The sequence below is a fragment of the Micropterus dolomieu genome, linkage group LG06 (genome assembly GCF_021292245.1).
Source record: "Micropterus dolomieu isolate WLL.071019.BEF.003 ecotype Adirondacks linkage group LG06, ASM2129224v1, whole genome shotgun sequence".
Lineage (NCBI taxonomy): Eukaryota > Metazoa > Chordata > Actinopteri > Centrarchiformes > Centrarchidae > Micropterus > Micropterus dolomieu.
Genome location: NC_060155.1, coordinates 21,064,793 through 21,090,201, shown reverse-complemented (window position 1 = coordinate 21,090,201; position 25,409 = coordinate 21,064,793). Strand labels below are relative to the sequence as shown.

The following is a 25,409-nucleotide window of genomic DNA, read 5'->3' as shown; positions in this document are numbered from 1 at the left end:
TCCTGGCTGATGTTTTGGTCACTTTTGAATGCTGGCGGTGCTTTCACTCTAGTGGTAGCATGAGACGGAGTCTACAACCCACACAAGTGGCTCAGATAGTGCAGCTCATCCAGGATGGCACATCAGTGCGAGCTGTGGCAAGAAGGTTTGCTGTGTCTGTCAGCGTAGTTTCCAGAGCACGGAGGCGCTACCAGGAGACAGGCCAGTACATCAGGAGACGTGGAGGAGGCCGTAGGAGGGCAACAACCCAGCAGCAGCACCGCTACCTCCGCCTTTGTGCAAGGAGGAGCAGGAGGAGCACTGCCAGAGCCCTGCAAAATGACCTCCAGCAGGCCACAAATGTGCATGTGTCTGCTCAAACGGTCAGAAACCGACTCCATGAGGGTGGTATGAGGGTCCGACGTCCACAGGTGGGGGTTGTGCTTACAGCCCAACACCATGCAGGACGTTTGGCATTTACCAGAGAACACCGAGATTGGCAAGTTCGCCACTGGCGCCCTCCAGCATGACCGGTTTGGCGGTGGGTCAGTAATGGTGTGGGGTGGCATTTCTTTGGGGAGCCGCACAGCCCTCCATGTGCTCGCCAGAGGTAGCCTGACTGCCATTAGGTACCAAGATGAGATCCTCAGACCCCTTGTGAGACCATATGCTGGTGTGGTTGGCCCTGGGTTCCTCCTAATACAAAACAATGCTAGACCTCATGTGGCTGGAGTGTGGCCCGTCCGTTCCCCAGACCTGAATCCAATTGAACACATCTGGGACATCATGTCTCGCTCCATCCACCAACGCCACGTTGCACCACAGACTGTCCAGGAGTTGGCGGATGCTTTAGTCCAGGTCTGGGGGGAGATCCCTCAGGAGACCATCCGCCACCTCATCAGGAGCATGCCCAGGCGTTGTAGGGAGTTCATACAGGCACGTGGAGGCCACACACACTACTGAGCCTCATTTTGACTTGTTTTAAGGACATTACATCAAAGTTGGATCGGCGTGTAGTGTGGTTTTCCACTTTGATTTTGAGTGTGACTCCAAATCCAGACCTCCATGGGTTGATAAATTTGATTTCCATTGATAATTTTTGTGTGATTTTTGTTGTCCGCATATTCAACTATGTAAAGAAAGGAGTATTTAATGAGATTTCATTCATTCAGATCTAGGATGTGTTATTGTAGTGTTCCCTTAAATTTTTTGAGCAGTGTAAAAAGTGTTTATCATAAGTTACGAGAATCACAATTGAGACGCCAGTTAATACTTAATTACAGTGATTCAATTACTTTTCTGCCATTTGACTGATCCCTTAAAAACTATTTGCTTTAGCTCTTAAAAATACCTTGGATTTAGTAACATTTAAAGTTTTTTTTGCAGTTGTGTAGTTTTTGTCTTTAATTGAATCACTTTACTTACGGGACAATAATCTTATTAAATGACTGTTTAGGATTGTTGGACTGTGCTGTATAGGCCCAGTTTTTGGCTGGGGAGCATCAGTGCGTGTGATCAGTATTAGACATGTTCTGCACAGAGGAAGCTGAATCCAGCCCCAGCAGCGTGCCAAGGTAGGACTGCTCTCGGGGGTCCAGCATCTGATCGGGCCTCACAGGGTGGACAATGTTGGCGGGCTGGGGGTTGAGGGTGTACTTTTCTAAGAATGCCAGGTCTGCCGCGGCCTGGTAGCCAGAGTTTTGCTGCTGTCCTTGCATGCTCACAACACTCTGAGTTTGGGAGGAGAGAGACGAGGCCCTGTGCGTGTTCATGTCGCCCTGCAGCCCTCCTGTCATCTGGACAGGAACTAAAGTGACGGGTACGCAGACATTCGTAGGAGGAGAGGTACTCTGGAGGGTCGACTTAGGTTCAGCACGGTATGCCTTAGAGGGTTCCTCAAAGGGAATGGAGACTATTCTGTCCTCGCTGAGTGTGCCAAGGGGCTGCTCAGTAAAACGTGTGCTGTGCACGTGGTCAACATGGTACTTGAGCTTGTCTTTTCTTTTAAAGGTGGCGCTGCAGTGGGGGCAGTTAAAAGGGCGGGCATCGGAGTGAATCACCATGTGCTTTGTCAAGGTCTTCTTGATCCGAAATGTCTGGTTGCACTCAGGACACCTGTGGGGTTTCTCACCTGTGAACACAAGAGAACATCAGTGTGGAAAAAAAAGTGTCTTTAGCCATTTCTATTGCTCTCTTGCTTTTAACAATAATAATTGACTGTTCTGATAAACCCCGGCCCAGGACAACGACTGTCCAATCCTAGCTTAAGCATATCTTAGGCCTGTGAAGTGTTGGATTTCTCCACAAACTCAGTATCTTTTTAGAGTTTTGAGGCTGATGTATTTTGTTATCACCTTTGTTAAAGCAAACGTGTATGGAATTGATGAAATTCTTTAACTGTTCTTATCAACTGAATGCTTTTTGCCTGAGACATGCAGCTTTAGCCTCAGTATTTTAGCACAATATCATGTATGTGGCCATCATGTACATATTTAAAAACCTTTTACAGGCTTCTCGTTTTAAAACAACTCAGCTGGAGATGGAGGTTTCCACTAAATTTAGCATTAGCACTAGCTTAAACTAGCCAGCTATATGTGTACAGTGTTTGTATGTGTGTGACTGTGAAAACAAATTTCCTCCGAGGATAATAAAGAATGAATCTGAGCTACAGCGTATAAAATCTGATGACCAATACAGTCAGCCAGTTATGAAAAGCCTGATGTTGTTTATATCTGTGTGAAATTAAAGACTCATTCTTTAAGAAGTACACTAAGAATGCGGAGTAGTAAATCTGCTACTGTGGTCAGTGTAAACTGCATGTGTGCTGTGGTAGAACAGAAATTTTAACAAGCGAAGCAAAAGTAGTAGCCCGCTCCTCTTCTCACACACATATCCATTGACTTCTTTGTGTCCTTACCTGAGTGGGTCCTGAAGTGCATTTCTAGACTGGACTTCCCTTTAAATTCTTTCTTGCAAACCTCACACTGATGTACAGCGGTTTTATACCTGTGAACAAATTCCTCATTAACACAGAAACCAAGAACATTTGCCAAACTTTGAAGGGGCAGCTAAGGGAAATATTATGACTTTTACAAAATTTCCAAATAAGAGAATGTGTGTTTATGATAACATACTTCTGCCAAACTTTCTCTCCCAAATGAATGCTTTTATAGTGGACCGTCAGATGGTCATGCCGCCTGAAGCATTTGCCACATTCTTCACATTGGTGCGCTTTCTCACCTGTAATAAACATGGGCTTAGTCCAAGTAAATGCCGACTGGAGACAGCGAAAGGTTAACACTATTCCTACTGTAATGTCTTGGAACAATAACCCCACTGCTGTATGTCTTATACTGTACCTGAGTGTATTTTCTGATGTTTAGTCAGGTGATCATGGCGTATGAAGGTTTTCCCACATTCATCACATTCATAGCGCTTGTCGTCATGGTGGACTCTGAGGTGGAGCCTGTCCAAAGAAACAGTTTGCTCATTAACAACATTAATGACAGTCAATCAAACAGAGAGCTTGAAAAGTTCACAATCAGCAACGCCAGACAAAAATCTCACCGGACCCACCTGTAGGAGCTGCCATGACGGAAGCTTTGACCACAGATACTGCAGAGATGAGGCTTCTCCCCACTGTGGATCCTCAAGTGCTCTTTCAAGGTTGTCCTTTAAGAAGAAAAACACGCCTCTCAATAAAGCATCACAGGGTTAAACATGTTTTTTTTTTGGCAGTTCTGCATGACCAAATTAAGAGTTGTGAAAATAAAGAAATGTTTGGGGAAAGTTCAGGAGACGTACCTTTCCCTTACAGACTTCCCACAAATAAAGCAGGTCCACTTTCTTTTGCCTCCATGTGTGCACTCAATGTGCCTCTTTCTGTTGCCAGTGTCATTAAACTGCCGGCCACAAATCTCACAGGGAAATGGACCTGAAAATGAGAAAGGATAAAAACTCTTTCATCTAATGCATCGATTGCTACAACATCGTTCCTGACTACTGTCATGCATTAACACATATCACACTTACAGCACTGGCATGATTTCAAGGTTTTAATGACAACTGCAGTTCAATAAATGGGAGAACAGACACAAAAACACCCCAAATTTCTCATATATATCTTCTGTAAATTTTTCATTGTTTAAATTTTTCCATTAGCAAGAGTAAAGGTTTATTTTTAACCTTCAGAATTTATTTTCACTGTACATTTCTCACCTAAGTGGTACTTTTCTTGGTGCTTCAGCCTGGCAAACCTGGACTTGAAGTATTCGTCACAGAAGGAGCATTTAAAAGGCCGGTCTTGGGTGTGCAGGATCATGTGCTCCTGCAGATGAGGCCTGCGGGTGAATGTCTTCAGACAAATCTGGTTCAGAAGGTTCAAAGATTGGCTGTTAAAATCTAAATAAACTGCCTTTATATAAACTGAGCATTTATTAAATCAGGAAAATGCATTTATTCATCATCTTACCTCTACATATTTGAACATAGCAGGTATATTCATGTGATCATACTCTAACAAAAACTGTGGTCTGTACTTAAGATCATCTTACATCATCAGGTAGAACATAAACAACATACTAGATTGAAACTAATTCTTACAGCACATTTCCAGCCTTCACTCTTCCTCTTCCTCTTGGTAAGAAACTCTTGGATGTGGTCTGGATGAAACCTGGGAGGAGAGTGAGGACACATGACCTGATCATCATATAATGGAGCTGTAGCAACTGTTGGGAGTCTCAATCTGTCTATATTGTTTTTGTTTCTTATAGTGTGTATATATTGTGTTCTCTATATATTGTAGCCTGTGTCTGATTTTATTTTATCTTATTTTAAGCACATCGTGAGCAATGTACAATCCTGAGTCAAATTCCTCATATGTGTACACATACCTGGGAAATAAAGCTGATTCTGATGCCATCATGGAGATTAAGCAGAGAGTTAACTCTACAAAATGAATGGGTTTTTTTCCTAAAACTTAATTACAACTCAGAAATAACAATACAGAAAGTATACTGCAAATCCTCGCCTTTTTACCGATAGTCATCATTTCTGCATCCATAATACATTATGTATCCAATAATACACTTATTTTAAGGTATAAACTGTATGTTTCTGGCCATGCTAACTATGTGACTAGGGTTTTCAATACCGGCCGCTCGACCACTTTGGTCAATAATTAAATATCTCACATGTTCATGTCCCCTAAAGAATGGATTGCAGTAACTTCGGAGATTGCTTTTCCTTTAGCGCCATCATCAGATCAAAATGTTTTCCAATACTTTGGTATATGTCCAAATAGCTGCAAAATGCCAATCTTATTGGCTTCAGCTGCACCTGCTAGTTAGCAAATGCATGCAAACAGACTAAGATGGTCAATGTGGTAAATATCATACCTGCTAAAAATCTGCATGTTAACACTGTCATAGTGAGCATGTTAGTATAATGACATCAGCATTTAAATTCTTGCGATTGTGTGTGTATGATTATGATTATCAGTGCATGATATTAATATCCACTATTAGAAAAAGACTACATTGTTCAAAGTGAAGTAACTAAATATCTGGATACTGTACAGTATATAGAGGAAAGCTACTTTGTAAAACTGTTGGCTGTTCAAAAAGGTAGCTATGTTAGCTAATACTAATAGATAAAGCTGTGTGCAAATCAGATGTTACAGCAATGATTGTCATCTAGCAATATATTACAATTAGCAAACCATGAATATAATGTTATATAAACACCAAATTTATAATTTAATATCTGAAACAGTGGAAACTGATTTACAAGTAAAAACAGGAATTATTAAGATGGCCCAGTTGTACATTTTTGCTGTAGGGACAACATTTCATTTCATTGTGCAGTCTGGCATGGCTGACTTTGTGGACCAGAGGTAAACATAATAACCCATGTAAGATAAATTGGAGGAGACTGGATGTTGTGATACTGCCAAATCTCACCTCCGGACATGCTTAGCCAGGGTTTTCTTGCTGGCATGGAGTTTGCTACAGAAGGGGCATTTGTGCTCCTTCTTCTGCAAGGGAGCGTCGCTGGCGTGCTTCTTCTTGTGTACGGTCAGGTTAGACTTGGTGGAGTAGCGCTGAAGACAGATGTCACACTGGAATGGTTTCTCTCCAGTGTGCACTCTGGTGTGACTCTCATACTTCCCTAAAAATGAACAAAAGGTAGATCAGACAGCATGCTGTCTCAATAACACAGTTTAGACATTACGGTAATTACTGTCAATAAACATGGCACTACTACAACTACTGAATTTTATATTGAGTTTCTAAATAGGATAAAACAGGAGGAGAGCCTCTACTCGACCAATACAAATACTACCATAGCTTTTAGAGAAACAGGTGACAATTAATTGTAATTTATCAAGCAAAAATGCCAAACATTTGTTTCTTACAGCTACTGAAATGTGAGAATTTACCGTTTATGATTTGCAGGTTTTTTTCTATTTAATATAATTGTAAATTGAACTGTTGGTCGCATAAAGAAATCAAGTTAAAGACATTATCTTGCATGTTTCACTATTTTCTGACCTTTTATAGAGAAAACGTTGAATCAGTTAGTTGAAAAAAGTAATCAACAGATTATGAATAAAAACAAGAGTTAGTTGCAGCCCTACACCCTCAACCATTATTTCAATTTTAGAAAGTAAAACTAGATACTTGAAGATACATAGATAAATAATAACAGATAGATATATAATTGATAATAGAGACGATTCTTGTGTGTTATGGAACATTGACTGAGTAATAATAGTTATACAACTACCTCTACAGTTGCCACCACTAGTAACACTGCTACTACAACAGACAACATTAATGATACACTAATAATCTAGACCTTCCTCCATGGTTCCCACCTGCTCGGTCAAAGGTCTTGTCACATTTGGGGCACTTGAGAGTCTTCCTGCTGGAGGTTTGGATGATGACCGGGGCCAGTCCCTCGGGGTACACTGGACTCTTGGTAGAGCTTCCTGCTGCTGGTACATGCGCTTCCACCTCTCCAACAGCCTGGTGCTCTGCCTGTTCTCCGTCTGAACCATGCTGACCTGCACTCTTGTCTGCAGCACAATCCTCAACAACTTTCCTCTGGGCAAGTAGTTCCTCATTCATGTCTCCATCCTCGTCCACTACATCTTCCTCCTGAGCTGGTTTAGATGTCTTGTTTGCTTCCAGTTTGGGCGCTTGGTTTTCCACTACCACCTTTCCTCCTTCTTCCCCTCTTTCTTCACCTTGCTCTATTGGTGATACAGTCCTTTGTTTTTCTTCAGGAGTGTTGATAGTGTACTTCACATCATCTCTCTGATACTTGGTGGGTGTTCTCCTCCTGCGAGCTGATCTTCGTGTGGTAGCAGTCCACTGACCTTCCTTCTTCTCTTTCTCAGTTGTGGTTTCCCGCTGTACATCAGCATGACTCTCAGCAAAGTGGTTCTGCAGGGAGTTTTCAGTGCTAAACTGGCGACTGCACATTGTGCACTGAACATCAAATGGGCTCTGGATGTCTGCGTCGCCTGCTGGTGAGTCACTGGAGGTAATTTCCACTTCAGGAGACCCTCTTATCTCATCCTGTGCCTGGATCACACACACTGGGTTGTTGCTCCCATCTTCACACAGCAGCTTCAGTATATCCATCATGTCCAGGAATCGGGCCGCTTCAGTAAGAGCTGGGAGGTCTACCTCTGCGACAACGCACTCAGAGGTGTACAAAAACCCAAGCAGGTGCTGGAAAACAGAGTCATCCACATGGTCCAGAGTCACATGTGCTGTGGCAGGGTTCTTGGACAGCTCAGCATGGAAGTAGCTGCTCCCATGGGCCAACACCACCTTGTGGGCACTGTAGAGCTTCCCACCAACAGACACAGACACATCACAGAACCTTTGCCGGGTCCGATCCTCGTTGAAGAACTTGAGGAGGTTGTGACTGTGCTGTGACATAGCCAGGTGCCTCATTCGTGAGGTTGATTCTGGGACAGTCTCATTGTTTGGTGGGGTGTTGGAGCCCAGCCCAGTGCTCGGATCTTCATTGCTGGCACTAACCTGCCTGCTCCGTTTGGGACGCAGAGGATTACAAGGTTTTTTCTTCATTGGCGTGTCTGTAGGGCTACCATGAATCACTCCTGTAAGCCAGAAGAAATAAAACAGTGCTGAGATTGAACATGCACTGGTGCCAGCTCTCCCAAGCAACGTGTGTTGATTCAGATTTGATAGGACAATGATATTCAAGAGGCTAGACCAGAGGTTTTCAAAGTATGAGGCGGGCCTCCCCAGGGGGGCTCCACACAGTTTCAAGGGAGGTTATTGCATTAGTTATCAAAAGGAGATCCCATAGAATAACCTACACGTGTGAGTTTTGGGGAACTGTTTTTCACACTTTATCAGTCACAAACATTAAATGCCTTAGGATAGACCTTTTTATGTAATTGGTGCAGTCTAAAGTTGTGTCTATCTTGGCTCAATTGTTGAGTATCTATGTGATCAAATAACATAATCATGACCATCCAGGAACTGAGTGAAACTAAGAAAGAAAACTAATGGGGGTGAAGGGCACCTTTACCCAATCTTTGGCTGAGGGGTGGCTACACAAATGGCACATAATGTACCTGACAGCCTGAAGCTGACATGAAGGAAACAGTATGGTGAAAAGTTATCATAAACGTGAAAACTGTGCATGAAAAGATGCACAATTAACGTTACGGCTTATTACGTTTTTGAGGTATATTTCCCCAGTTTATAAATGTGAAGCATAAACAACAACAAATTGTTGAGAAGACTGCACTCAATACATACATAAAAAGGGCCTGACGGATATGTGAAATGAAGCTAGTAACTGTACTGATCCTGAGTTTAACTGTCAAGGCGGTTGCATTTGCAAAATCGCTCTCCACCTCAAGGACCCCTAACATTATGTCATGATGCAGGCGGGCGGGCCCCCCTCCAAGGAGAGTGTTGACAAACGACCCTTACTGCTAAGTTAGCCCGGAAGCTAACGTGTAAAACAAGACGATTTTAAAACGTCTTACCTTAGAGAAATGGACCGCGTTTACAAAGCACTGTACACTGAAGCTGACATCCGTAACGTTGAACATAATGGAGGATTAATAATTGCCTATCTGTGACGCCCCACCTTCCCATCCTAGCACAACGTAACAAACCGTTCGCCCATTGGCTGTTTCAGCTTTTGTCCTCAAAGGTTGTTGTTTAGAGGTGTAAACATAAGTAAACAATAAATAAATAGCGAGATAACGTTAAACAGCAACGTTGACACCTGTGTTTGTAACGCATGAATAATCAAACACAAATTAAACCCGGAGGAAGCGGTTGTCGGGCCGTCTTATAAGGTCCACGCGAGGTTTCACTAGAGAAAGGCATCATGGGTAATGTAGTCTGAAAGGTAAGGGGATGCTTCTATTAGCAGCTTTCAGTTTAATGTATATGTTTACAGTGGTGGAAGTAAACTAAATTCCTCTACTCAAGTGTTGTACTTCTGATTCTGCTTTTGCCACCTGCCTACTTGCCACCCCTCTTCTCCATCCTGTCCAGCTACATTTTGAGTGCACAGTGTCAGTGTGGTTACTTTGTGTGACTGTTTCAATTATTTTAAAGTAATGTAACTTATTACTTTTAAGTAATTTTTTGATTATTTTTCTACATTTCTAGACAGGCAATTTAACAGTCAGACAGGTGGTGCTGCAAATTTAAACATGAGAACCAATCAAGGCATCAGAACAGGATCAGACTTTACTAAAGCGCTGTTCCTGGAAATGGCAGAGGAAGACATTGTGCACGTGAAAAACACGCAAAGCAACAAAATGAATGTTAGTCAATATATAGCCTAGGTTTTTACAGAAAATATTCACATTTAACACCTAATGTAATCATGAACATTTTCAATTTAATTAGCCTACACATTTTTTCCTAGTATCTTCAATAGTTACATTTATTTTGTAATTAAATTAGTAACTTAAATTACATGTAACTAGTTACTCCCCAGCACTGAAAGCTCACGTATTCTGCCCTTAATAGGAACTGGGTGCCATTTTAGAACTTGAAATATGTGAACTGTTGTGTGAAAGAACTTTGTGAAAGAACAGTAAGGCCATTAGTACCTATTACTAATGAGCAGACTGAATGCTCTTAGGGCTATTCAGAGAAATTACTTGTGATGACGGCAGTGACGTTTTAATGACAGAAATACTTCCCAGATTAGAAGTTTAGGGGGGGCCTCGGTTGTCACAGTGTGCATCAGAGTTCTATCAAGGGAAGATGTTTGGACTCTCTCAAATTATCCTCCTGGATGAATCCCTCGCATGTGTAAGACATTGTAAGTGCATTAGCTTAATCCCTCCTGACTGCATGGCTCACCAAGCATTTCAGTGAACACATACATGCACAGTGGAGCCGAGCTGAAGATGGAGCTGCACACACAAGTATTTCCCACCTCCTAAAATTAAGACATTGCCAAACATCTTGTAATTTTAAGGACTTGTTGAAGACAATGTTGAGATTCAGCTTGCATGTGTGGATGTTATGGTTTCTTTATGCAGGTAATGTTTGAATACAGCATGTGTGTTGTACTCAGATTATTACTCGATTATCAGCAAATGTTTATCATATGTGGTTTCAATTAGTTAATAATTAGCATTTCTTTCTGATCGTAATTTTACTTGATCATTGTCATATTATACTCTGTTGGGTGAGATGTCCTGTCCATCTGTGTATACAGTTGCTTTAAATTCTAGGTTTCTCTATTAGTTTAAAATACTTTCCTCTTTTTTTGGTGTCTCTTTATTATGTCGATTAATTTACTTCGACACACATATTTGTAACATACATTTTAGATTTAAGATTATCATGCAATGCATTCATGTTTTTTAAGAAATAATATTGGATTGTATTATTCTTCTCTCCAGGTACTTTATCCGACGACGACATCAATGTGTGTGAACAGCAGCCATGTCAAAATGGTGGTATATGTGAGAGCCACAATGGAGGTTTCCGCTGCCTTTGCTCCCAACAAAGCCAAAATGGGCTCCTGTATGGGGGAGAGACCTGCTCAACTGCACTTTCTGGGTGTGATGACAACCAGTGCGAGAATCGAGGAATATGCTCGCCCTTACTTGTCAATGATCAGCACACTTATAAATGCATCTGCCTTGCCGGCTTCACAGGCCCTAAATGCCAGACTCCTACCGTCTTCTCATTTGAGTCCCGAGGCCACATGTTCATAGAGACTCAGCTTTTAGACACAGAGGCTCCCCTTAATGTGACATTTAGCTTCAGGACAGCAAGACCTGTTGGCACCCTCTTGCAGCGCAGAGTCGACGACCTGGTCCTCAGCATTGAGCTGATGGACGGGCATCTCTGTCTACGCAGCCTGAGAGGTCAAGGCTCCAGCACGCTGGTTCAGGAGCTGCCAGATTACTTATCCAACAACAAGTGGCACACGGTGGAAGCGTCGCTGGGCGGCGTGGTCAGCCTCATCCGGCTGCTCTGCACTGAAGGAAGCTGCACCAGAGACTCTGGCGCTGAAGTCCAGCTGCTTGAGCAACCTTCTGCTCTCCCCAAGCCAGGAACACTTCGTCAAAGCCTCTTCATAGGAGCAGCCGGGGTACTTTGGGGTGTTGGCAGAGCAGTGGATGAAGCAGACTACCCGGCTGCTTTTCTGGGATGCTTCAGAGATGTGTTTGTGGACTCACATCTGGTGTTGCCTGTTATAGTGCCAGAAGTTTCAGACGTGCACGCAAACATTACTCTGGGATGCAGTGACAAAGACAAGTGCGATGACAGCCCGTGTCAGAACCGAGGGCGCTGCGTGAGCCAGGGCTGGAGGAGCTACATGTGTGAGTGCCACAGGCCACATGAGGGAAACAACTGTGCAGAGGGTGAGACATACACACACACACACACACACACACACAGGGTGCAAAATTAACTTTGTTGTCCACCAGCCAATGGCTAGTGAATGCTCAAAGTGTGCCACCCATTCAATAGATTACCATTGTTCTTTGGCTGGTGAGTGAAATAAATCTACCATTCATTTGCATATTTTACCAGCATTTGGCTGGTGGCTGGTGCTAATTGTGCACCCTGCACACACACTAACACCACTGCATGCCATTTCAAATGTATTCAAACAAGATTACATGTCTCAAAATGAATCTAACCTGGAAAGTCCCTTCCCTAACCAGTTAACTTAAGCAAACTTAAGTTACATCTCAAAATAAAAGCTTTAGGAGGCATCACCGCTTTTGGAACCTCTAAGGAATTGTTGGTTCTCTGTAAATAATATTACAAAGAGTACAGTCTAGACCTGATCTATAATACAGTACAATGAGATAACTTTTGTTATTAATTGACGCTATATACATAAAATTGAATTGGATTAAGAAGGTTTTTAGTTATTTAATTTATAGAATAGTGGGGCAATGACAAAACAAGGGTCACCTTAGATCATGAAACAGATTTATTAAATGGATGGAAATATGCTGCATTGTGCCCAGAGGCACTTTGATCAACCTCTGTGTTTGACTGGCATATTGCTTTTAGAGTCTCTCTTTACTGTAACATGTTTTAAATAAGGATTAGATTTGTGAGTGGAGATTCTTTTTTTTTATTATTAATTGTAACATTTAAATGACACCTTTCTAGACAGAATTACATGCTGTGAAAACAGGTTAAGTCAAGTTCAACTTCAGAAGCATCACTGCAGAAATCTCAAAGGTTAGCTATAAGGAGAGTCACCGGGCAGGATGACAAAGTTAGTCAGCAGACTTTAAAGGAGCTTAAAGTGCTAGTAGAAATAGCACAGAGTTATACAATTAGGAGACAACAATTCAACAACACCTGGTCCAAGGATTAAAAAAACGTGGGTTTCAGTGGCTCACCTGTAAGGCCTTCACTTTGACAGAGTCTTATGGACTCACACCATGCAGAGGTGTTTTCATTGGTTGGTATTCTCAGCAGCTTCTGCTTGCAACAGTCCGTAACTTCACCTGTCTGTCATTGATAACTGCACAAAAAATTACATGTTTTATTCACTTTAAGGAATAGTTGACATTTTAGTAAACACTCCTAATCACGTTCTGATAAGAAGACCAATACCACTCTCATATTTATGCTAAGCTAACAGCCAGTTAGCCTAGCATAAAGACTGGAGAGAGGGGTAAACTGAATATTTAAGATAATTCGTTAGCACGTTTTATCTCCTCTCACGTAGTGTAAAAACGTTAGATCATTTCTTGCCTTGGAGCAGTAACTTCCAGGCTTGTCAGCTGATTACCTGGCAACTGCTCAAAGCTCTAGCATATTTCCCAAAGTGTCATACTATTACTTTAAAATTTACATCATCAGGTAAAAGTTTGACTTTCATGGCTTTTTCTCTCTCTTCCCTGTACCGATGCAGAGTATATCACTGCAAGGTTTGGAAACAAAGACCTGGAAAGTTATGCTTTCTTCTCATTAGATGATGACCCACAGGATTCTGTGACTATATCCATGTTTATTCGCACCAGACAGTCCAGCGGCCTGCTTCTCATACTGGCCAACAGCACAAGCCAGTACCTCCGCCTGTGGCTGGAAGAGGGCAGGGTCAAAGTTCAGGTCAACAACTTTGAGACACTTGTTGGTCGGGGTGCAGTCAGTGACAGCCATTTCCATCTGGTGACTGTGAAGCTGGAAGGAATGGAAGCCATCTTGTTCCAGTCAGCCCAGAGCCAGGACACTATGCACATTAGGCCCATCCAGGCCCATCCTGGGGATCTGGTTTTCGTTGGCGGGCTACCAGACTCAAGGGCCTCTGCCTCATTTGGTGGCTACTTTAAGGGATGTGTCCAGGATCTGAGGATTAACAGCAAACGACTGCAATTCTATCCCATTGCAACTCCAGTGGAATCTTACAGCCTCAAGCAACTCATCAACGTTGCACAAGGATGCAGCAGTGACAATGCCTGTGCTGTGAGTCATATTAATGCTGCCATGTTCATTAAGCCAGTGACACATTTTCATTTCATATGTGCACTAATAAAGACTGAGGACACTGTAGAAGGAGCTTTGTTTGATTTGTTTTCTCTTTATTAGGCCAACCCCTGTCTCAACGGGGGAGTGTGTTACTCCATGTGGGACGATTTCATCTGCAACTGCCCCCCCAACACTGCAGGGCAGCGCTGTGAGGAGGTGAAATGGTGTGAGCTATCTCCTTGCCCCGCAACTGCGGTTTGTCAACCCCACTCTCAGGGCTTTGAGTGTGAGTGTCCTGAGTTGAGGACCTGTTTCTGCACCATTACTGCCTTAGAAAGAACACTGTCTTAAAAAGTATTCCAATCCCTGACAAGAAAAACATTGTCTACAAAAAGGATTTATAATAAATATGTAAGCCTTTTCTTATACTAGCCTATTTCAGATCTTGTTTTGTGCCCACCAAAGGGACAGTCTGCAGTGTGCAGTCCCTTTAGGGCACAGACTGGTGCAGGCTCTGATTAATTACAATGTGGCTGATGAAGAAGGGAACAGAGTTGAGGCAGGCATCCTACAAAGGATTCCTCTAAGATGTGGTAATCCCTAATCAGATTAATTAAAGATGACAAGTCTTCCTGGAGATGTCACATGTTCACACAGAGAAAAGGAGGGGAGCCGTTGATCAAGTCCAAGTGGTTGTCTTTTTTTAGTTTAGTGTTAAATTTTCTCACCTTTCTGCATTCAAATTCCCCTTTTCTCTCTGTGTCATTAATAACCCATTTAAAAATACTTTTCCCACAGTTTTTTTGCAGATTCCTTGATATCACATTGCCGCCAATGACCTAGCAGATGACATAATATGCAGTGTTTTCTCTGTTGTGCACTAACAGAAACAACAGAGATTAACATTTTAAACTGCCCCACTTGAAACAGTGTAAAGCTTTCACACACTACCATCTATCAATCAGGATTGAGCACGGTTTGCGTCACAGCTTATTTTTACAGGCAACTGCCAATCAAGTCTAATAAAACCAAACTCAAACTGTCCTGATAAATGAGTGTTGAGTGTTAAAATCTTAACAAACAATAACAATGGATGTTTTTTCCACCAAACTTTACCTTTGATTATTGGCCATTTAGACGTGAGTATTTAATGTTAGTGAGACTAACTTAACACCCCCTGTCTTTGCTGACCTCCAGTGGTTCCACATTTTGCCTTCCTGCATTGTTGTACAGGTGTACTTTGGGACTCTGATCACACTTGCGTGAAACCTTTTTATATAAAGTCTATGGGTGAAACAGGCTTGAAACATGACTCTGGAATAAATTAAATGATTGGAAATACCACAGTAAATATTGACATTTAGTTTCAGTTCATTAAGTCTCTTCCATTTCCCTCCTCTAGGTCTGTCTAACGTGACGTTTCGGGTAGAAAGCAGCCTTTTGCACTACCAGAGCAATGGGAAGATTAAGCGCAGCCTCAGCAGTGTCTCTCTCAGCTTACGCACAAGACAATCCGCTGCTACCTTACTGTATGCACAAAAGGGGTCAGATTTCCTCAACATCTCCCTCCTGGACTCTCATTTGGTTATGGAGCTGCAGGCTGGGGTGGGCAAGGACTCCCGCAAGCTGACAGTTCAAAGCCAGGGTCCAATCAGTGATGGAGATTGGCATGATGTGGAGCTCAGCATGGAGAACCTGACACTCCCAACCTCCAGGTGGATCATGGCAGTGGATGGAGGCAAAGTGGAGCTTAGCGTGTCCAAAACAGCTGCGGGGGACCTGGATTTTCTTAGGGAGGAAACAGACATCTTCCTGGGGGGACTGAGCATGGACGCTGGAGTAAACTTGTCTGGATGTCTGGGCCCAGTGGAGATTGGAGGCCTTCCTCTCCCTTTCCACCTGGACACAGAGTTGAAATTCCCCAGACCTCAGGAGGAGCAGTTTGTCAGGATAAACAATAATGCTGCCCCGCGATATGGTTGCTGGGGAACCAGCATGTGCGCGTCCAACCCTTGTAAGAATGAGGGTGTGTGTGAGGACCTGTTTGACCTGTATCACTGCACATGTCCCACTGAGTGGACGGGACCATCGTGTCAAGACCCAACAGACACCTGCATCTCCAACCCTTGCATCCACGGCAACTGCACCAACCTACCATTGGCATTCAAGTGTTTGTGTGAGCCGGGGTTCAGAGGTGAACAGTGTGAGGTGGAGGTTGATGTGTGTGAAAACAGCAATTGCGGAAACGGCGCCACGTGCCTCAAAGGTTTCCAGAGCTATGCATGCCTCTGTCCTCAGAATGTGACAGGCAAATACTGCAAGTGAGTTCTTCCAGTTTTTTATGTGCATATATATATATCTGTGACACCAAACAGCAGCTTACACCTATAATACGTTAGCGAGCTCTGAGTTGTACTCATTTACAAACCGGTCTCTTACAGTGAGAAAGTTCCTGACATCCCATGGTACATTGAGACCAATCCGTAAGTGCGTTTACATAAACCACTAAAAATAAACACATTCCCATTGTTTCACTAAACCAAGTAAATATTAAATCCACCAGTGCCAAACAGAAGAGCAAATGCATTTATTGTTGTATTCTTTTGTCTGTTTAGACTTCCTCAGTTGCCTGTATCTACATGCACGGGCACAAGATGGAACTACAGCTGCTTTAATGGAGGGAACTGCTCTGAAGCAGACAACACCTGTTACTGTCTGCCTGGTTTCACGGGACAATGGTAGGACATTTATAATGATATTTAACCCTCTTTGCTGCCCGTGACCCTGAGGTTTCTCAACCCTGGGGTTCAGTACTTAATGGCCCCATATGAGGTCACTAGATATCCAGACAGGGGCACTTGGATTGTTAAGATTGATGTATTGATATGTCAGTCTGTGATGCTTTTTTTTTTTTTCCTTAAGTTAAATGGAATCATTTATTATTAGGTTTTAAATACAGCGTAATTGTCATTACACTGTTTTCTGAATACCTATACACATGAGAAAAAGGGACCAGAAATCAGAGCCAGAAACGGCTCACAAAACTCTGCTGAAAACTGCTATAGTCAATATTTGTATATTAACATTGAGTGAAGGGCTATGTGTAATGTAAAATGTGTGGCTTGAATTGACAAACCCACAAAAAATGATTACCCAACTCTGTAGATGTCCCCAGTTCTACGGAGCATTTTTGTGTCTTTCAGCTCATTGTTTTGGTTTAACGGCCTGCAACTTCTCTTTTGGTTCACCCTTGGTCGTATAGATTCACCAGGGAGCTGTTTTCAGCCAAAAAGCTCTAAAAACCCTATTTATACTACCTTCCCAGCTCCAAACTGCAGACAAATAAAGTTACCAACTAGCTGATGAATATATTGGAGCGTTTAGCAAAGCCAGACATTTCTCTCAGGAGTTGGTGGAGATCAAAAGCAGAGCTAAAAGTGAATAGAGCGAATATTGGGTTTAAATTGATCAACCAGAAGCAAGACTCCAAATCATTGCTGATGTTGCTTTGTGCCTGCTAGATGTGCAAACAAGCCACCGTTTGCTAACAAATTCGCCATATCAACTGAAAAGCAGCTTGTTGCTGCCCCCAAGTGGCCATTTGGATTGGACACCACAAAACCACAAGTTTTTCTCATTCCCAGCTTTTAGAATGGTCTACCACTACTTTGGCACAGTCCAACCTTGTGGCAGTCTAAAGCTCAATGTCCATACTTTCTAGGGTTATTTTAAAATGATTCCCTTTCTTGTTTGTGTACTGCTATTCTTATGTCCTTATTTTTCCTTCCAGGTGTGAGAAGGATGTGGATGAATGCGCCTCAGACCCTTGTATGAACGGAGGCTTCTGTATTAACTACGTGAACAGTTTTGAGTGTGTGTGTGATATGAATTACTCAGGGATATACTGTCAAATGGATGTCAGTGACTTCTACTTGTACCTCTTCTTGGGCCTGTGGCAGAACCTCTTCCAGCTGGTGTCCTACCTTTTGATACGCCTCGACGATGAGCCCGAAATTGAGTGGGGCCATGTCAACGATTAGGCCCACCCTTCTCTGTTATGATCAAACTGGACTAATCTTAGTCTAGAGACTGGAGTAAATTGAATACCCATTTCTGAATACCCATTGAGTACCCAAAAAAACATGTTATAAGTAACCTGCACATAGCACATCAGCCGCTCTGTGATGCTTCATACCAAAGGGAGGATAGAGCCAAAACATCTGCTATGTATTGAGCTATCTCTGTGGGAAGATACATGTCCACATAGACATTACAAGCAAATATATCTACCTACATGGTCTCAGTGGGGAAGGGAAGTTCTTCCCTTCTGTGGCTTATGATTTAAGTTGTTAAAACAGGACAGTATCTACATTAAACCTGCTGCCTATTGCAGCATTAAATCATCACAAAAGTTTTCTCAGAAACTGAGAAGCTATGTTCTAAAACGTTTTCCCAGTGTGCACTCCTTTATATGGGAGTCAGATTGTTGGGACCACTTTATCATGTTCTTTTTTTCACCCATGTCTGCTCTCAGCTCTACAAAAGGAGAGTTTGCTTGACCAGATGAGAAAAGGGGATAATTGCAATAAATATACATTATGTGTGAAAGTGTATTTCATTATTTTTAGTGTACTGACAAGATCAATCATAGAAATGTGTCTGTTGTGAACAGATGTATTTGGTCATGAAAATTACATATGGCAACATATTTATTACAGTATTTTAATGCATTTTATCTGGTTCTCATACTGAAAACCACATATTAGTTTGTCTTGTGCCTTAAACTTTCCACTTTTTATCTGGAGCACTGCTTTTTACTGTTCAGGAAGACACTCAGTTATAATCACCTGGATACTTAAAAAAAAGTGTGTGTATGCACGCGCGCGCGCGTGTGTGTGTGTATAAAGTTGTGAGTTTACAAATATGTATGTATCTAATATAAATTCATCAAGGCTATTCTGTATGCAGTGCATACAGTTACCTGATCTGTACGATGAAACCATAAAATAAACTTTGTGAAATGTTTGGAAATCGCCCAATATTTATTTAAAACCTTATATACACGCGCGCACACACACATTTCTAGTACGCAACAAACCAAAAAAAAAAATTTGGACACAAATATCAGTTCACACAAATACAAACAAAATACATAAAGCTTCTATTCATCTGGTTATCTGGTGCCAACGGGTAAACTATGATGCAAACAACTGTCAAATGATCCAAAATTAGACGTGCGAAATGTGCTGATAAGGTGTACTGATATTTTGGAAGGACACCTAAACAAAAATGTGGACCATGACAGATTAGACCCATTTTGAGAGGCAGTCCATTTAGTAAGGCTCTGTTGGTGCACTGTAGATGTGTAAACTCCAAGTCAAGGTCCAACATGAACAATAAGCTCTTTTTCTTAAATAACATGCCTGATTAAATATTGATCATATAAATACAGTAATCATACACAGATTATTTTAGCCTGATATAAGACTGACACTCTTTGCAGTGCTGTAAGGCTGCTAATGAAGCCCTAAACAGAGTGGGGACTGCTGATTTCCTACCTTCATGTGTTAAGCAACACATATTATCAGCAATACATACATACATACAACTTTAAGTTACTCGTCAGCCATATTCATGAAGCTTACAGTCACAGAGCTCTTTGTAGATCCTTTTGCGTATCTTTGGTATGTCCTTCTGTGAAAACTGCAGAGGTTTTGCCATGGCAAGACATCTAGAATACTGTAAAGGACAACAAAACAGAGTAATTATGTAATGACATGATAATGATTGAAGTCGTGTATATTACACTTGAAAAGCATGTTTGTACCTCCAGGACAAAAACGCCACAGTCATTTTCATTGGTCTGTTGTGGGATTTTCTGTGAAGGACAGCAGGGGGGAGACAAGACATCACATCAGTGAGTGCTTCACATGAAATTCCAGCAGGTGGCACTTTAACCCTGATATGGCCTCTTACAGAACTCTTGTTCCTTTGTGCCACTAGCTTCTGTAGTCTTCTATCATTATGGGCTTTAACATCGACAAAACATACCTCATCGAATGACACGGCCCAACCACTTTCAAAAGCCACTTGCTTCTTCTCCTTTGCTTCTGTCATCAAGTATTTCAGGATGTTCTGTTACAAGCAAAGCATAAAGAAATCACTGTTTTACAATTTCTTGCAGATGAAAACTTATGATTACTCCTGGAAAGGCGACTCAAATGTGTATGTGTATCGTTCATAGACAGTATATTACTGGATGAAGCCACACGCTGATTTGAATGGAGAGCAGTGAAGCCAGTTTGGACCAGCAACATACTACTACAGGGCTACTTCCTGTTGGCACCAGCATTTACTGCGCATCATCTCGCAGCATAACCGTGGTTTAATGACGTAGAACAACTACAGAAACACCATAATTCTAGTAGCTGCACAGCTGCGCCAACAAAACGTTTCATGGCTCAGTGTGTTTGTCTGACTCGAATCGTCACTGATTAATCAGCCCACCTACAAGGTTCACCTGCCAAACACCAACTCTGATTGCTCTGATGTTTTTTTTTTTGATTGCAGAGTTTATAATCTAAGCAATACGGTTACATCTCTCATGTGGGACAGGGGTGTCACAGGGTTTTGACATCATTTTTGGGCCTACATGGATCCCTCAATGCAGGCTTTGGTTGGCTTCACTGTCCGATCTCTGGCTTACCCCCTTAGTATCGTTAGGATGAGAAAAAAATACTTGAAATCTGCCATTACCCTTGCAACCTTCTGGAGTGCGTTCCCTTGAGAGTCGTAAAGGCAGATCTTCTTTTTGACGATGTCAGCTGTCACCAGACACCAATGAACCTCCAGGTGGATGGGCACCAAAAGCAAACTCATAGAAAACAAATCCACCTGTCCAAGAAAAAACGGGTTAAAGCCACTCCCTCTGCTTTCTCTTCATTTCTAAAGTCATGTACACTTGAAAGTTTATTTATCCTTTCAGTTTTACCCCCAACTCTACACATGACAACAGAGATCATCATTATAAACACTAATAAATGATCACACCACTTCCATCTTAGGCCTAACCTGCTTTGTCCATCTCTTAACACCATCATATCCTTTAGTCATGAGCTGCCTGTGGAAGAAGCTGTTGAGAAAATGGACCTAAGAGTGGAGACAAAAAGAAGATCAAAATTAAGACTAGCAGACAACACTAGTCATACAAGTTCATGTGTTTTTATTTTCAGATTATGACACTGAAAGCTGGGTAATGCTTTAGAAAATTAATCTGGGCCTGATGGCACTTTCAAAATTGTCATTGTCTTCAAGTACTGATAGAGTTCAAGAAATGTGACTAGATAGAAGTGCTATGAGGTAACTGTTGTTGTGAATTGGCACTATATAAATAAAATTGAAAATTTAAACTGAAATAGGACAATTCTCCTTTTGCAACACAGTCTAGATTAGAGGGGATTACTGTTAACTAAAGCAACAGTTTGACATTTCACATAGCCACACATATAACCCCGCAAAACCAAATGTCATTTTCACGTTATTGGTTGGTTGTTATGTAATATAAGGGATGGATGGACAGAACCAGGCTAGCTGTTTGCCCGGTTTCCAGTTTTCATGCTAAGCTAACTGGCTGCTTTTCTAGCTTTATATTCACCATACAGACATTCAAGAGGTATCAATATTCTCATCTAATTTTTGGCATTAAAGGGAAGTTGAGTAACTCCTGAAATGGCAATGAAGTTGTCAAATTATCCCCTTAATTCCTGGCAATATTTTAATAAACCTAGTAGACAAAAACTTCACCATCTTGTGTTCCAATTACAATGAGAAAGAGAAAAAAACATGATGCTGTAGTTTACAATTTACATTGCATTTAAGATTACCTTATGGTGGGCAGATTCCATAATCAACTCTCCATACATGTTCATGACCTTTGGCAGAAACAAAAAAATATATACCAATTACCTTCAGCATAAACATGTAGGCTTTTTTTCATCACATAAATCTTTCAAATCAAAAAATCTGCATGAAAAACTGAAACTTTTGTTGCGTTAGAAAGTAACCTGGTCGTTGAGCCAGTTCTGATCTGCCAGTGTAGACAAGTCATCCAGTGTCAGTGTGTGTTTCTTGTAGACCACCCGGAAGGAGGGAACAGGTTTCTGAATGATCGCTGTTCGGTATTTGGTAACTTCTGAGAAGATGACTTTTTTCCTGTACAGGTAGGAAAATACAATAAAATTGGTCCAGGAATAAAATTATTACAGATACCACCCTGCATGCTCCACCTTTAAGTTCATAAGCTTTATTCAAGACAGTCAGATTTAGATTTTAGACAAAGGTTTACCTGTCACTGAAATCAATGTTAAACCTCCTCTTCAGATGTCTCAACACGTCGGGCTTTTGTAGTGGGATGAAACTTCCATATATTCTGTAGAAGTCATCAAGGAACTCTAGAGAAACATGGAAGCATTGTCATCTCAAATAGCCATGAAAAACAGAAATATAAAACCAAAAAAAAAGTAATGGATGAAAGGATAAAAAGTTTTAATATCTACCGTGGATATCCTTTGTCAGTTCTATAAGGCTGACATCAGTGTGAGAAGACGCTGTCTTTTTACTGCTGTCTCTGTTTGAAGGATGGTCCTGACCTGGAGTGACGGCAGCGAATTGTCCTGATGGGCCATCAACCTCAAGCCTTTGAGCTAGCACCATTGTCCTTGGTTCTTTAAAATGTGTAGGTAACCCACATGCATCACTGGCTGTACTCAACAGCGGTTTGACAGTGTGAGAAAGTGTTTCAAGGTTGGTAGTTCCACTAAGCTTTACCAAAGTTTCTGTTTTTTGAGGCTGCCCCATCGCTGTAGGCATGGCAATGTTGACAGCAGAAACACTTGTGTCCGTAACCGGGTTCTGCAAGGAACTGCAAGCATTGATCGTTTCTGACAGAGTGACAGAGTCACACAACTTCAGCAGGCAATTCTGCATTTTAAGCAAGTCCTCTGGACCTCCAGTATCACAAACAGGAGGTGAAACAGGAGCTGATGGTCTGACTTGGGAAATTTTCAAGTTTGGAACTTTGCTTTTATTTTTCTGTGTTTGTGTGTTCACACTGGGGCAGGGACCGGAACCGTGGGTCATCCCACAAGCTCGTTTCTTTGCTCTCAATATTCCAAAACGGCATTTCTCTCTCCGCTTTCTCCACATCCAAAGCTGTAATTTACAATACAAGCGTCTCTTGGCTCGCCTGGAGAGATGAGAAACTCCCTTGATTGAAGACATGTATCCCTTTCTTCTCTTGAGGTATTTTGCTTTGCTCCGGTGGCTCTGCGTCTGGTGCATCTGGGAGAGATAGATTAGAGAAAGCAACGGAGGGTCACATGAGAGCATGGAGTTGGGAGAATCCTTTCAGCTGCTGGAAGGGGAGGTTTGATAGATGCAATCCACCATTAAACCAGAAGAAGAAGATGACAGGCAGGTCTGAGTCAGATAGCTCATGTAACAGTGCGGATTTATTGTTTTGTTTTCTTTACTTATGACACTCTCCAGGCCATGGTCCACTCTCTCTAATGACTGTTACAGATTTAACTTCCCCTTGATACTCCAGGTCAGCTGCTACCAGCTGAGCCAGCGTAGCCTTAGGGGCAAGGTGAGTACTAGTGATGTATATACAGGCTCATGCACATCCTTGAAAGGATTTCCATAGCTTACACAGCTGTCCCTGTGTTTGTGTCCAGTTCTGGTGGTGTCGTCGAATGATGCCCAGTCCGAACACCTGCTGCAAAACAGAATGGATGTGTTACTCAATGCAGGGCTCCTACACATTCTCATCTCACTTTTAAAATAAGTTTTCCCGGTAAATTTTCCTTAAATTTTTATCAGTTTTCATTATTAAGGCTGAGCAATATGGTAGTTAACTAGGCACTGACAGAAGCCATTCTGCTGCATGTTAAGTTTTGTTGCTTTTGATATTCAAGTAGAATTTGCTGATATAATTTTTACCTAAGTAAGGAATCCTGAATGCATATGTTTACTTGAAAGTGAGTCTTTTCATATTGTTACTTTTACTTAGGTGAAGGAACCAATGCAACTAACGTTAGGTAAAAATCACAGGAACTTGGGAACTTCGTTTGCAGCTATATAAAACAGAATCACGTGTGCGCAGATGACTTACAAACAACTATTTTCACAAATGTTTCATCAGAATCCACAAGCTGCAAGACCTGGAGATAATCAATGCGTTTACAAATGTTGTCAAAGTTTTGCACAGTCGTTTAAGACCTTACTATATTGTATGTATGCTATGAGCCTGTGCAACACACACACGTCCCACGCAGGAAAATTAACACTAATTTGACCTCCTTTAAGCAGGGACTAAACATTGCTCAGAGTTTTGTAAGTCAGGCACGATATCCTCCTGGCACGTGTTTCCAAGCGAAGACCCTTGCTAAATTAGCTAACACCGCTAGGTTTACTGACACAACAACTGTGGTTAAGCTGCTAGCCATAGCCACTCTGCCTTACCGTTACTGCCTCGTTTGCCTCATTGAAACTTCAGAGCGGGATGAATTATTGTCTGATAAATGTCCACCATGTCTACCTCCCGGAGAATGAATGTACTTTTCATTTAAGACTCGACGTTTCGTGGTTTGACCCTCTCAACCTGCAGCGCATTTTAGCATCATGTACACAAGCCATTGCACATTGTGAGTCGCGTGTGGAGTGCGTCACTCTTGCGCCGACCAATCAGATGTGCAGATTTGGGACCAAATGAGCGTTTCTCTTTGTAGCAGTCTATATGTTTCAGAAGGAGCAACGATGACAGCATTTAACTATGTTCATGACAAGCTTAAAAAACATTTCAGCCCTACTAGTAACCAACACTGTGATGCATTCTCAGTTTGACTATGCAGCTGTCAAAACATAATGTAGAAGCAGAGAATTGTTGTATAACTGTCATGTCATGGTCTTTGATGTTGAACTGGCGAATTAGGCCTAACTGAGCAATGGAGGAAAGTGTGAAGACCAATTTCTCATGACATGGCTTATGATTATCATTTTGAAATGTCTGCAGAACCACACAGCACTAATAACCAGGATATGTTGGGATACCTGTCATTGAAATCAATGTTAAATGTCCACTTCAGGCGTCTCAACACTGCAGTGGTATGAAACTTCATATAGGGTAGACGGGAATGGTTGTAACATGGGGAGAGTTGTAACAACATCAATTCTACCAATTAGAGATTATTTCAGTATTTACTTCTGCCCCGATCAGGCATGGTGGTTGTCAAGGCTGGAAACAGTACACTACATTCAGAATATATAGAGAAAAGGCTGATTTTGGATTAAGAAAATAAATTTTTTGACCAACAATATTGTTGTTTGTTTAGTATCTACACTATAGCATTGGCGACCTGTCCAGGGTGTACCCCGCCTTTCGCCTGATGTCAACTGGGA

At 41.9% G+C, this 25,409-nt stretch overlaps 3 protein-coding genes across 6 annotated transcripts; 1 reads left to right on the top strand and 2 right to left on the bottom strand.

Annotated features, from left to right (window-relative positions):
* Nucleotides 1-1,079: 1,079 nt before the first annotated feature.
* On the bottom strand, nucleotides 1,080-9,314 carry zbtb41 (zinc finger and BTB domain containing 41). The gene is made up of 11 exons (XM_046052901.1): nucleotides 9,017-9,314; nucleotides 6,857-8,113; nucleotides 5,940-6,147; nucleotides 4,582-4,651; nucleotides 4,198-4,345; nucleotides 3,784-3,913; nucleotides 3,556-3,651; nucleotides 3,339-3,445; nucleotides 3,114-3,219; nucleotides 2,897-2,985; nucleotides 1,080-2,110 (listed from the first exon to the last, which is right to left on the bottom strand). The coding sequence occupies exons 2-11, from the start codon at nucleotides 8,079-8,081 to the stop codon at nucleotides 1,482-1,484; spliced, it is 2,808 nt and encodes a 935-aa protein (XP_045908857.1). The 5' UTR covers nucleotides 8,082-8,113; nucleotides 9,017-9,314; the 3' UTR covers nucleotides 1,080-1,481.
* A 1,147-nt stretch (nucleotides 9,315-10,461) lies between these two features.
* On the top strand, nucleotides 10,462-17,992 carry LOC123973054 (protein crumbs homolog 1-like). The gene is made up of 8 exons (XM_046052902.1): nucleotides 10,462-10,540; nucleotides 10,907-11,878; nucleotides 13,399-13,949; nucleotides 14,073-14,238; nucleotides 15,355-16,273; nucleotides 16,394-16,435; nucleotides 16,568-16,690; nucleotides 17,743-17,992. The coding sequence occupies exons 1-8, from the start codon at nucleotides 10,492-10,494 to the stop codon at nucleotides 17,990-17,992; spliced, it is 3,072 nt and encodes a 1,023-aa protein (XP_045908858.1). The 5' UTR covers nucleotides 10,462-10,491.
* A 666-nt stretch (nucleotides 17,993-18,658) lies between these two features.
* Nucleotides 18,659-24,703, bottom strand: LOC123972323 (sentrin-specific protease 5-like). 4 transcript variants are annotated; one of them, XM_046051733.1, is made up of 11 exons: nucleotides 24,474-24,703; nucleotides 23,661-23,727; nucleotides 22,508-23,291; nucleotides 22,297-22,402; nucleotides 22,016-22,163; nucleotides 21,836-21,883; nucleotides 21,024-21,101; nucleotides 20,709-20,846; nucleotides 20,004-20,087; nucleotides 19,780-19,830; nucleotides 18,659-19,691 (listed from the first exon to the last, which is right to left on the bottom strand). In XM_046051733.1, exons 3-11 carry the CDS (start codon nucleotides 23,289-23,291, stop codon nucleotides 19,575-19,577), a joined length of 1,554 nt encoding a protein of 517 aa, XP_045907689.1. In that variant the 5' UTR covers nucleotides 23,661-23,727; nucleotides 24,474-24,703; the 3' UTR covers nucleotides 18,659-19,574. The 4 variants fall into 4 exon arrangements, with proteins under 4 accessions (XP_045907689.1, XP_045907690.1, XP_045907687.1 ...); XM_046051734.1 differs by having other exon boundaries at nucleotides 23,661-23,724; XM_046051731.1 differs by having other exon boundaries at nucleotides 22,508-23,727.
* Nucleotides 24,704-25,409: the final 706 nt, after the last annotated feature.

What these genes read in the sequence shown, in the direction of transcription:
- zbtb41 (XM_046052901.1), bottom strand. Translation starts at nt 8,081, where the DNA reads ATGAAGAAAAAACCTTGTAATCCTCTGCGTCCCAAACGGAGCAGGCAG. An exon ending in CTGGCTAAGCATGTCCGGAG is followed by an intron (nt 4,652 to 5,939) that starts GTGAGATTTGGC and finishes CTCTCCTCCCAG; the next exon opens with GTTTCATCCAGACCACATCC. An exon ending in GCACTTCAGGACCCACTCAG is followed by an intron (nt 2,111 to 2,896) that starts GTAAGGACACAA and finishes TTGTGTTCACAG; the next exon opens with GTGAGAAACCCCACAGGTGT.
- LOC123973054 (XM_046052902.1), top strand. Translation starts at nt 10,492, where the DNA reads ATGTTGAGATTCAGCTTGCATGTGTGGATGTTATGGTTTCTTTATGCA. An exon ending in GCAGTGACAATGCCTGTGCT is followed by an intron (nt 13,950 to 14,072) that starts GTGAGTCATATT and finishes TCTCTTTATTAG; the next exon opens with GCCAACCCCTGTCTCAACGG. An exon ending in CCACTCTCAGGGCTTTGAGT is followed by an intron (nt 14,239 to 15,354) that starts GTGAGTGTCCTG and finishes TCCCTCCTCTAG; the next exon opens with GTCTGTCTAACGTGACGTTT.
- LOC123972323 (XM_046051731.1), bottom strand. Translation starts at nt 23,339, where the DNA reads ATGCTCTCATGTGACCCTCCGTTGCTTTCTCTAATCTATCTCTCCCAG. An exon ending in TTAAGAGATGGACAAAGCAG is followed by an intron (nt 20,847 to 21,023) that starts GTTAGGCCTAAG and finishes TTTCTTGGACAG; the next exon opens with GTGGATTTGTTTTCTATGAG. An exon ending in GTGGCGTTTTTGTCCTGGAG is followed by an intron (nt 19,692 to 19,779) that starts GTACAAACATGC and finishes TGTCCTTTACAG; the next exon opens with TATTCTAGATGTCTTGCCAT.